Raw genomic sequence first — 12894 nt, forward strand, 5'->3', positions numbered from 1 at the left:
TGTCTATTTGTGCCACACAGACACATTTTTCAAACCTCATTGATGTTACAGCTCAGTATGTGTTCAGGAACTCAATATAACTTTCTGTAGTTAAGGATATATCTTTTCTCATGTTTATGATCTGTTTGATCAGCATTTAAAGCTCTGTCTTAAAATAATGCTGCCTCTCTGGAGGAATTTGAAAGATCCCTTCTGAACTTCACTTCTTGCATTGTTGGAAATCTTAAAAATTTAAGACCACATTTAGTCATGGCCCGGTTTTCAGACCTGTGGTTATGTGCTGACACTACCATTTTCTTCATTCACTATTATTTGCACTGTCTGTGAGAAAGAACTGTCATATTCTCAGCCACTCTCTTGCTAAGCAAAATAAGCGAAACTCAAATTTTATCTTTATGTGACAGAAACTCTTTGCTTTTAAAATCCAAGTAGATTGTCAAAGCATCAACTCTGATTTAAGCTCATATTTTTTAACACAGGTGACTATGTGCACAGGTGCTAATTCTGTGCACAGAATTCCAGAGGAGGTTCTCTCCAATGTTACTACCACTTCTGTAGATCTACTAAGAATACTTTGCCACATCCACTGTAGAACTGCATGCGTTCTTTTCACAAAGCCATCTTCTGGCTTTTATACTTGTATTTTCCAGTCATCAGCATTTCTAGTTAATCAGTTGCATATTTACACCCAAAACTAAGCATTGTTTTAAAGGGGTAGAAGAGAGGATTGCTGAATTTTATCCAATTTATATTATCTGTGCCAACAAAATTGTCTCACTCTTCCTATGAGTGAGTCCTTCTTGACTGTGTTAAAACCTCCTAACCTTGGGTTGCCCAAGAATTTTACACCTAATTCTTGCTCTTATGACACTAACAAACATACTGATTGCTCCTAAAACTAATCCCTGAGAAATATAACTAGCAGCTTTCCTTCTGTCAAGTAACACCACTTGTAATATACCTTATTATTGCCTCTGCTTATCCAGCTTCTTATCCAACTGAAGAATTTTAGTACTAATTTTTGTCATTTCCACTCAAAGTATGAATTTCCTGTGAGGACCCACAATAAGCATTTTATACAATACCCAGATATACTAGATCTGACTCATTATCCTTGTCTAAGAAACAAAGTAATAATTTCGACCACAGGTAATCCCACTGTAATTTCTCCTGGTTTTCATTTTCATGTGTTTTAATGACTTGTTTTAAATCTGGTTTTAATGCTCGTGGTGCTGAAGTCAAGCTAACAGTCATGATATCACTTGGCATAACTTCCTCCCCTCTTCTTGGACATATTTGCCCAATCCATCATTGCATATTTCTGTCATCTAGTACTATCTCCAAATAATATATTTAAAATTTTTTCTACTTGTGCTTCCATCTGCCAGTGTCCTTAGTAGTCTGGAGAAAAGATAAATATGGACCCAGTGATTCTGTCACTGAGCTGCATATATTTGACTTCCCTTTCAAATGATGTAATTCCCATTGATTTGCCATCATTGTCCTTAGCTATCCTTTCAAAATCTTCATGTACATCAACTTCCTTGAAATTGGGAAAGAGTATGTTATTCAGCAACAGATTATCTATACATCAGGAATAATGTAGACGTGCCCAACTTGTCCTTCAGAGCAGTGTCAGGGCCTCACTTCATTGCTTTATTTCTTTATTGTTCCAGTAGATTAAAAAAAATATATCTTTGTTTTATTTTCCCATGCAAGGTACAGTTCAAAAAAGCCTTTACCTCTCATTCCTTTGCTTTTATGTGTTACAATGCCTGAAAAGAAGTTCTGCTTGATAATCCAGGCCTCCTCTCACTCTGTGAGGGTTTTGTACCTATTCTTAGTATATTGCTTTCATTATTTGTTCATTTAGAGACTCTAACACTTTCCTACAATTTCTCTCTCCTACCCAGTACACACAGATTATTTCCTTTCTCAATGTAAATCCATCTTTTCCTGCATTCAAATATTTAAGTTCCTCAGACCGATCATCTTCTTTCATTGATTTTTCTATTTTCTGAAAGTTTGCCTTATACCAAGCCTTAGTTACAGATTTATTTTTGTCCATCTTGCAATCTAAGAAGCACTGAATTCATTCATAATCACTTCCTCCTCAGGAACATCAATTTTTTCTCAGTTGCTTTATAAGGTTCTCCTCACACACACAAAACTCCCCCTAAGCTTAAAATAACCCACATGTTGTTGTTTTATGAATTTCTGTACCAAATAACCAGTCATCTGAAATGTCTAAGAATATCTAAACCTTGCTATTATTGATGGTATTTATGTCTCTGACTGGAAAACTTAAGTTTCCCTTATTATTTATTTCTTTATCTATTTATAGAGATGATTATACCCTTCCAAATCTCAGCTTGTCAGACCATATTATCCCTTTCTCCCCAAATGCTATCCAAGCTGGGTCTCTTTTACCATCTTCCTTGCAGTGACTTTCATCCTAACAGATTATGTTTTATTCATGCCATCACATTTTGAGATGAATAAACACAATTTAGCTGTTTTACTTTGCTACAACATCAAATTTCCTGACTTTTATGTATTTTAAGTTGCATGCATATGGGTCTGTATATATAATTTCCTTGTTTTCTTTTTAGATTGAAAAAACCCCAAGGAAAAGCAGTGTGTGCTTCCCCACCCTTTCACAAAGTGATTATAAATGTACCCATTCATATTAGGTTAACTTAACAGCATTTGGTTTGGTTTGGTTTTTATTTAGCAGTATATACTAGTCGTGAATATTTCTTTTCTATACCAGTAATGTTTTCTCCTAGTCACTACTCATCCAGCTGGATGAGGTAGAGGTAATACTGGAATACTGATTCAAATCAATGTATATAGTTTATAATGTACAGGAAATGTGTAAGGTTCAAATAAACAAAGAAGACTAGAAATTTGAACATTAGTAAACACCCAGAAGTGTAGGGATTATCACCCCAACTGGTGACATGTAAACATACTGTCAAGTGCAGCTTTAACTCAAATTCTAGAGTTCTGTGAGTGGAAAACTGCCCAAAACCTTTGGCCACCATCTCTCATGGCCATCAATCTTAGAGTGTGCCCACAGATCATGGGCAATAAATTAATTACAGCATAGTCCTCAGCAAATGTGCCAAGTTTAACTCATCCTGGACATCACCACAGCCTAAGCTGCTGTTCAACACAAAGCTTGCAGATTGCTGTTCCCACTGGTAATAAGTTCTTGCCATGCACTTGGGTATAAGCATCACCATGAAAATGTGTAGACATACTCTGAAGTGTTAAAATTAAGTCCTCCTACGCCTAAATGTAGGAATTATAACTAAAAGCCTGCTTATCAAATAATTTTATTTCCTGTCTGAAGAAGATAGGGAATTTAACCTTAGGTTAAAAAGAGAAGTGTAGCTAGGCTAGTACTTTAATACATTTCTTCCAGTCAGTGTTGCTGTGATTTAGATGTGAAGCAGCAAAGGAGATTTGAGCTGTCACACTTGACTTCCAGCTGCCAAGAAGAGACACTGGAGGTTACAGGCTAAAGTTTAATTTATATTCCTCCTTTTGTTACAGGCAGAGATGGTACGTGCTGCTTTCCAAGCGCAGAGATCTTTCTTGGTGTTAGCATCTCAATGTCAAGAGCCTCAAGAGGTAAGGAAAGTGACCTGGAGCTTCAAGAGGCAGTGTATAAAAAAGCCTGTGTTCCCATATGTTATCAATCCTGCATTTGGTTTTTTTTGTTCCTCTATTATACATGCATTTTGGGGCTTGCTTTGACTTTAATAGGTATGGTGCTGTAATAATCAGAAAGTCATGGTTCAGGATTAAGAACTTTTTCTGTACTAATGCATATAAGATCATTGAAGAAAGCAAAGGAGGCATCCATTTTACAGTTGTAGGTGGGATCAGTCTTTCTCCGGAAGCTGGAAATGCCATGGAGTAGAAGGGCTGTTTGCCAGCCACTCAGGGATGCTACGTGGTAGACAATGAAGTCAGGGTATAAACTAGTGAGAGAAAAACCAATATTGGCCCATACACTCAATATTCCCCAAACTGAGGCCCAGGTTAGGCCAGTTCTGGATGGAAGGCAAAGCATTTTGTCAAGAAAATGAAAAATAAATTTTTATCAAGTTGATTTATATGCTTGTTTTAGTGGTAACTATTTAAATCCTCCCCTCACTAGAAAGCTAAGGGAAGCTGTGGAGTTCTTAAGAATCTCATTTGTAGTTTCTAGTAGGCTCAGGGCCAATAGCACTGTATCATTCCTGGGAATAGCAGTCAGGTACTCTCTTCCAGGGGGACCACCCTTGAACCTTCCTTCTTGGAGTATGCAGAGAATGAAGTCTTCCTTTGCACAGTCTCATCATAGCCTTCAGTTCTGCCTTGTTCCACTAGTTCCGTCCTCCAAAGTGCACTAAAATCCATTTTTGCAAATCAGAACTCTGCACATAGTATAAGTATTGAAGTTTTGCTGTCATTATTGTTCTTAGAGGCACAAATTAGAAGTTTCTCTCATCGGTATGTTTTAATGGCAAGGGTACTCAAGGAAAAGGAAAAAAAACACCCATAGATATTCAAGGGTAGGCTTTAGAGTTCCAGAAAAGAACTCAGTGGTTTTTCCAGCTGTCCCTGATCTCAGGGACTAAAAGTGGGTCATGGCTCACACAGAACAGGCAAAATTCCCATTGGTACAGGCCTTAAGCAGTCATTTATATTGGCTGTGAATACAATTACTCCCAGTGGCCCACAAAATTCTACATGTTCATAGGTAAAATATTCCCCAGTGAACAGTTTCTGATAGCCCATAATGTAATGCAATATTCTGAAGTGTTGGGATTGTCCCAGCTCTGGTACAAGAATAAGCTGTGGGTCCTGGTTTGGCCTGATGTGCTGATGTGCTATCAGTAGGATTTTCTCTGCTTTTCCAGTGAGAATGGCAATGGCTTCTCCCTACTCCTACCATTTACAATTTTCTGACCTCAAGTCAGAGGTCAAGTTTGAGATTTTTCAACTGTAAAGTTTAGAAATTTTCATTGAAAAACGTCAACAAAACATGCTAAAAAAAACCAAACAATATAAAAAAAGTAGAGGTAAAAAGAGTTTCTCTGACAATCCAGAATGATGGTTACAAAGGCATTAAGAAAAGCAACAAATAATAAAAAACCTTGTCATAAATGTCACCAGAGCTGGCCATCTATATCCATATGTCTAAGTTGCACATTATCAGGCTTGCATAGATTTCTGCAGCTTGTTGAAGGCAAGACAGTACACTTTTATCATTTAACTATCTTTTAGTTAAATTGGAATAATAACAGGAATTGCCACATGATATGTGTGTACACATCATTCCAAATTTAAAATACCAAGAATATTACAGACGAAAGTTTCTTTTTATCAGTGAGAGCAAACCCAGTCCAGTTACTTAAGTTTTTTTAAAGACTGTTAGCTACATATTTTTATAGACATCAAAACACATATTGTTGTTCATTCTTTATCTACTTTTTGCATATTTTTTTTCACAGATACACTCAATTATACTATGGACAGATGTTAAAATAATTGAAGGCTGCCTATTCTGTACAAATTGAATATTTTTTCCCACTGCAGAGACTGATGGTTCCAGGCATTAGGTTTTTTATATCTCCATTGCAACAAGGGGAAAAGAATTCTATTGTAAAGTCACATTGGTTAACCATTTTGAAAAAGGTGGTAATCACCAGCTAACCCAGGAGAAGGAAAGAAATAGGCGTCCTGCCCCTGCTCCCCCAGGACCTCATTGCTGTGATGTCATCTCGGCTCTGGTTGTATTTATAGCCTAGAGCCATGGAGTCAGTGTGGAATCCAAACAGGAAAGCTGATCATTAGTGTATCAGAATGCACAGAGTAGAGAAAAGCAAATGAAGATGACAGCATATCTATAAATGCAAGAGAAAAGAGAGTAATTCTGTCATTCAGCTGTCTAGACTGTTTGCTTTATAATGTAAAGCTGTGAATGAGCCAGCGATTGCGATTATGGCATAGTAGCTTTGCAGACATTCAGAGACAGCGGTGTGGAGACTGAGGGGATTTACTGAGTTCCTGTCATGTTGGGATGTCATACATGGTGCCTTTAAAAAAAAAAGAGGGAGGGGAAAATACGCTGGAAAAATAAATTAGCTCAGCTCTTGCAGCTTGCTAACTAATGAATAAGGAATTCAAACAAAAAGAAAGCTCCTATATCTGTAATAATCTTTGGATGTTTTTCTGCTCAGCAAAGAGCAAAATGTATATCATCAAAAAGTGGTATTTTTTTCTCTCTATGAAAATGGTGAAGTCCTAGAATTCACTTTGCTCTTTAATTCGGGATATAAGTCACTAGCAAACATTTTCAAACAGTCAAGATTGCTAGGAGTTGCTTTTGTGGAGTTTTGCTTCTTGTTAATGATGTTATTTTTTTCATTTGGAATCTGTTGCAGTGCACAGCCTTTATTATCTGTATATGTGAAAATAGTAGGAGCCAGGAAGGTAATTCCAGCTGGCATACCAATCTAGCATCAACTGCAATAAATTACTTTGCAGAGAGCATGTTCTGTTACTTTTTATGGTCATGTTCTATATTTGTATGTGCAGTGGAAGAGATCACATGACAAAACCACCAGTTGATATTCCTGTTTGTGTATGTCCCAGCTAATGGCTGCTAGATACAGGCTCATTCAGCAAGATGGGATTTTTTCAGTCCATCCACTTATTAGGAATTATTATCTGATGCCAAGCTTCAAACATAAAAACAAAAAAAATCTGTTATAAATTGTTTACTACTATAAATAGTATAAGAGAATATATGAGTGTATAAGAGAGTACAGAGAGGATGGGAAAATAAATTAGAGTATTGCTGTAATCTGTGAGAAGTTGTTTAAAAAGATATTTAGAGACCGTATGTTTGCATGTTGCTTGGGCTATTCAGAAGACAGGTCTTAGCATAAACCTTCACAAAACATTCTGAAAGAGTTTGGATCTGAATTTTCTATTTCTCACAGTCTAAGCCAAATGCAATTCTGACCGAAATGTTTTTTATTTAATTTTATAAGAATTTTTAAAGTTATTAGTGTTCCTGACCAAATATATCTGTTTAACAACTTTTTTTAATTTGAAGTCATGAATACTGATCGCTGTTCAAAGTCACTGCATTAAATTCTTTGAATGGTGACTCATATACTGCCTTCTCTTTATGAGTTGTCATATTTCACTTTAAAAGTTCAAACACTTTTAAGAGTTGCTTTGAGGACATGTGGAATCCATTGTTCCAATACTGAGAAGAAATTAATGAGATTATTATTTTTGTGAATCAATATAAGCATATGCAGGATGAGTGTGTTTGTGGTAAGAAGCACTACAAACAGATTTAAATGACAGATGCAGTTCAGACTACAAATGATTATGTAATTTCTCATTAGAAAGGAATGCTGAGTTCATATGACCGCCAAAGCTCATGGATTTAATTACTAACATTGTGCAGACAAACATTCCAAATAAATACCTAGCTTAAATATCCAGATCCTACACACAGGTGGGAGGAGAGGGGTGGAAAAATGTAAGAGGTAAAGGAGAGTTTTTCTCCTTTTTTCACCCCACCTCACAAAAGACTGTATTTGAATTTGGACTTAGAGCCATGAGAACAAATCCTTCCATTTTTATAGCCAAGGAAAAAAAAAAAATCTATTGTAGGATTAGAATAGCTGTGGCAAAATCTTTGAATAAAGGACTCATTCTCAGAATTTTTATGTAGAAATCAAACTATGAAGATTCACAGTTCCCTAGTCTCTGTCAGTGTGGGTTTGCTCATTTTCTTCTCTTTCTATTTTAAAAGTACTTCAATAACAGGACTCCTGGGACTTATTATTCTGCATTCTGACAGGATTTGTTTTCTAATTACCTTGACTTGCTTATGTCATTCCATTTCCCCCTACTTTTCCTCTTGCTTACTAGGATCACCCTTACTGTTTTCCAAAAATACAAACAGTAGGATACTCCTCACCTTGTTAATTTATTACTTTCTTATGCAAAAGAGTTTGGGCTTAGTCTTGCTGCCATTCTCTCAGCTGGTTGACTGCTTCAAACCTACTCTTCTGTGTCTAGAAATAGCTTAAGGTAGAATTTGGTTCAGTCCTTTTAAGGTCCTCAGGCCTCAAACTCATAGAAGGTGCCAAGAGTGACATGGATAGAGTCTGAGAGTCCCGAGCTCAAAAGGGAGCCCCTTCCCCCGGTCCTGTTCTCTGAAATCTTGCCAAACTGTTGGCATACTTCTGTTATCAGCAAGCCTACAACTGCATGTGACGTGTGGTCACAGCCGCAGGGATGGACCAACAGTTTCCAGTTGCTAACCCACTGCAATGCAGAGTTCACAGGCTCATTTTTGGATATCGTTGCAAATCTTACTCTGTTTAACATCCAGATAGCCCCTCACACCTGTTACCTCATAATTCTGTCTCAAAATCACTCATCTGCATTTTATCAGCCTCAGACTCTTTATATTGTCAGTTCATAGAATCGTTTAGGTTGGAAAAGATCTTTAAGGTCATCAGTCATAAACCCAGCACTGCCAGCTTCACCACTAAACCATGGCTCTAAGCACCACATTTACATATATTTTAAATACCTTCAAGAATGGTGGCTCAACCACTTCCCTGGGCAGGTTGTTCCAGTACTTGACAACCCTTTCAGCGAATAAATTTTTCCGAAGCTCCAACCTAAACCTTCCCTGTTGCATCTTGAGGCCATTTTCTGTTGTCCTGTCACTTGTTGCCTGACTTTAGACACTGACTCCCACCTCACCACAACTTCTTTTCAGGTAGTGGTAGAGAGCAATAAAGTCTTTCTGAGCCTCCATGCTAAACACCTCCAGCTCCCTAATTGATCCCTGATAGGACTTATTCTCTAGATCCTTCAACAGCTCCCTTGTCCTTCTCTGGACACACTCCAGCACCTCAATGTCTTTCTTTTAGTTAACTTCTCTAGGTATCCTTGTATCCAATCTTCATTGTTTGCCAAAACTCCCAGGTCAATAAAAGGTGGAAGCATTTGAGATTGACTTCTGTCCCAGGGGTGCAGGCAGTGCACTCAGCAGTAAGAAGGCCCAGAGACACTTAGGGATTATGGGAATGCAGAAGAGCCATGATCAGTGCAGCATCACCGAGCTTGTACAGAATAGAGGCAGATTCACGTCAGTGGCAGCTCTAGACTGGCTCACACCAACATCCCCAGGCACAAACTTGCCACCAGTTCATGTTCTGTGCAGGAATCAGGCTCTAGTAACCAAAGGCTCCTTGCACTTGTGATCTCTGGTATATCTGTATACTTTAGATCCTCATTTGACACACTAAGCAATTCTAGGGATCTGCAAACCTTTACTGGAATTCTACTGTTTGTAACACAATGTCCGAAAATCACCAGGGTAGTTTTCAGTCCCTGTAGCAATGTTCATATTCAAACTATGCCATGTGACACCCTACTGAGCACCCTACTCCCTCTCCTGTTAAGTGCCATATTCTTTATTTCTGCTAAACACGAATCCAAACTAGTACTCTCCTTTCGCTGTGTTACAGATTTTTTTCCTGGGATTTATGCGCATAACCTTCCAAAAAGGAAAGCACTGGTGGTACAGATGACTGAAAAACTGGGCTTTTTGATTCACAACTAAGTTAATTATTTTATTTTCTTTGGAATTGTACTTTGGTCTAAATCAGACCACATCCAATGATTTGTGAATTCCAAAAGTTATGTCAATTCCAGGACTGCTCAATGAACTGGGCAGTCTTACAGTTCATCGAAGGATGGAAATCTGCAACATCTAACATCCCTTTCCTGGGACATGCCCCATGAAAGGTGATTGCTCTTAGCAAAGATTCATAGGATCTCAGATGCTGTGAACAAAACAACTGTGGCCTAACACAACACTATCTCCTTGCTACCTGGGATGCCCTGGACCCCGCTCACATGGATCACAATCACAGCAGAAGGATTGAGGAGTAGTAAATCAAAAAGTTGAAAGCAGTTTATTAGTGTAATTGTTCTTGTTGATTAATTGTAGGATGTTGCCTGTGTGCCTAAAGCAGGAGGACCCTTTCTTGTTGAAAAGACTGCCCACAGAAAGCTGTAGTGGACGAGAATACAACACACAGAACATTCAACTCCCTTTAAAAAACAGCCAGTCCCAGCCTAAGGCAGTGGGTGTGGTTCTGCACTGCTGTCAGCTGATGCATGCAGGTTGTATCAGACCCTGGATTTCTCCACTGGTTAGAAGTGATTTGTCTTTCACATTCTTCTCCATTTGCCCTGCCTCAGAGTTTACATTTAAAAGTAAACCCACAAATGACTAAAGTAGTAATTTGTCATGTAGGGTTATGGTTTGGTATTCCCTGTTTTTTTCCCCACAAAGGACAAAACTGCTACAGCTGATACTGGCTGTTAGATTGAGAATTTTTGTGCTATCTAAGAGGAATAAGAGCCAAATACCAATTAAGTCATTTTGGAAGCACACAAATGTGTCTAAGCTTCTGTAATGATGAAGCTGACCAGACAGTTCTGCAGATTTGTCCCTCTGTGTCATAGTCCTGCTGCTGCACAGCAGTCAGTTGAAGTGGCAAAACCTGTACTGTTGACCAGTACATCAAATACTTGTTACACCACTGTGTCAAAGATTTATAGTCTAAGAAAATTAGGCCATAATAAATTAATGTCTTTCTGTCGGTAGGAGGAGATGTTTGAACCTTGAAAATACCAGATTACTAGAGGTACATAAATTTAGTGATCTCAGAGAAAAATGTCACTTACGGTCTCTACAGCCAGTCGGAAAATACTTGCAGAGAAAACATTGGATTAAGGTACAGTAGGGTAAAAAATTATATTTTATATATATTTAAATAAATAGGTTATTTCTCAGCCTAATCCAAACACTGATTCCATCCAGTATATGAATAAAGAGAAAAAACACAGACCTTTCTTAAACTGCATATGTAATACAAAAAAAAGGACAAACTTAAAGTCTTCTTTGCAGATTTTGAAAATACAAAAAAAAAGGGAAATTACAGTTAATTAAAAACTATTTCAGTTCTAGAATCACAACCACTCATAGCAGAAATGCATCTCACTGGTGATCTTATTCCTATAGACACAGAATGGGCTTCTGCTCATCAGCTTTAAACAGTCAAGGTAGGAGTGTTGTTTAGGGTGTTTTTCTGGGCTCTCATTACAGTAATGGTCAGCACCTCTAGAGTCCATTTCTTCCCATCTATTAATGTCTTCTAACATATAGTCACCTAATACCTATTGATACATGGAAAGAATTCCTCAGGGACATCTCTTTCTTCATTTACGGTAGAGGGAATCAGATCTCAGCTGAGAGCAGATGCTTGCCTGTTAAATTGTTAGAACTGAGTGTGGTGGTTGCTATCCATGACATCTTTCATCCCTTGAAAGGATGAAATGTGGGATGGGACTGTACTAGGATATTTGCAGAGATAATGGCTGTGTATTTGTTAGTGTTTTAGCTCACTGTGGGACTGTATTTCTCCTTCAAATCAGCCCCTTTTACTATGCTGTGTTTCACATTATAGAGCAGCTTAAGGTGTACAAAGTGTACAAATCTTTCTGATGAAGTTAAGTGGAAGATACACTCCCAGGCAGCATCTAAATCACAATTTACAGATAGTCCCAAACCGACATCCCCTTACATGTACACTGTGAGTGTCAGGGCCTCAGCACCAACTGTTTTGCTCTGCAGAACCATTCCTATTAGGCTGCACTGCTTGCCAACACTTACAAAGACTCCTGATTCAGGTCAACTCCATGTTTCAAACTTGCCCCTTAAAAATACAAAGTATGATGGAGATTTTATAGAGGTATGAAGGAGAAACTAACAGTACTATAGACCATGGAATAAAGGTTGGACTCATGCTGTTTGGTTTGCAGCTGAGTAAAATGAAGGGGCTGTTGATCCCAAATTCTCTGAGTTTTCTTTTGCTGCTCCTACACCAAAGGTTGCCATGCCCTCATTTTGCATAACTTAAAAGGGTATTTGTTCTCTTGACATGTTTTTTTCATAATAGGTCAGGTTGATTTAAACACTGTAATAGTGAGGTCTGAATTGTGTTGCCACTCATCAACATAAAAATCCTTCAATAAACAATCTCACCCCTCAAAACCATGCAAGATTAGCTTAAACATACATAAGATCTTTAAAAACTATATTTTTATTTACCTGCTGTGTTTTGTGCTTTTGTGATTCATGCTGGCAGGTTTCTGGACAACAGTGTCCAGAAAATACCCATTTTTCCAAATTAAAGCTGAGATTTTCAAGTAATCTCTGGCTCCAACAGCCAAAATTTAAGCACGCCACTCAGTTTAGTGTCACTTTACAGGCAGATTACAAACATCACAAAACCTAAAACTCTTGCCATTCTCCTGAACTGAGTGTCCCTGTGCCTCAGTCCTATTAAGCCTGTGATCTGGGGAATTTCTTGTGTGGGTAGTGCAAATATGTGAAGGAGAAGATAGTCTTTGTAGGGTGGTCTGTTGGAATACTGGTATTCCAAGCCATTTTATGAGACTGTGCTAAGACTCTAATGTGTCTGAAGACAAAGCTTAAGGCAGTTCTTGTTGTATGCTGGCACTTTTTTGGAGTGTTTTGGCTATAGTGTAATGGCAATAGTCTTACTACTCTTGATTTTCTAATAAGAATTATAAAATATTATAAGCTGGCTGACTGTTTAGTTATCTGTATTTAAACGACAATCTGGTTTTAATCATTATTTAAAAAGGAAAAAAGGATACTGGAAATTACTTCCGATATTTGACAGTTGTGCCCATGTTGCATTTTTAAGCATTTCAGCAAAACTGATATTATAATAGGAATGGTGTTTATAAAGAGAC

General features: G+C 37.8%; 1 protein-coding gene across 3 annotated transcripts in view; it reads left to right on the forward strand.

Annotated features, from left to right (window-relative positions):
- The window catches only part of CAP2 (cyclase associated actin cytoskeleton regulatory protein 2), a 68767-nt gene that overhangs the window by 29952 nt on the left and 25921 nt on the right, over positions 1-12894 (forward strand). For all 3 annotated transcript variants that reach the window (XM_033071432.1, XM_033071424.1, XM_033071440.2), the window contains one exon: positions 3562-3639. In XM_033071432.1, the coding sequence (XP_032927323.1) occupies positions 3562-3639 (78 nt within the window). The remainder of the gene's footprint in view (positions 1-3561; positions 3640-12894) is intronic.

This window comes from Catharus ustulatus, chromosome 1 (assembly GCF_009819885.2).
Source record: "Catharus ustulatus isolate bCatUst1 chromosome 1, bCatUst1.pri.v2, whole genome shotgun sequence".
Taxonomy (NCBI): Eukaryota; Metazoa; Chordata; class Aves; order Passeriformes; family Turdidae; genus Catharus; species Catharus ustulatus.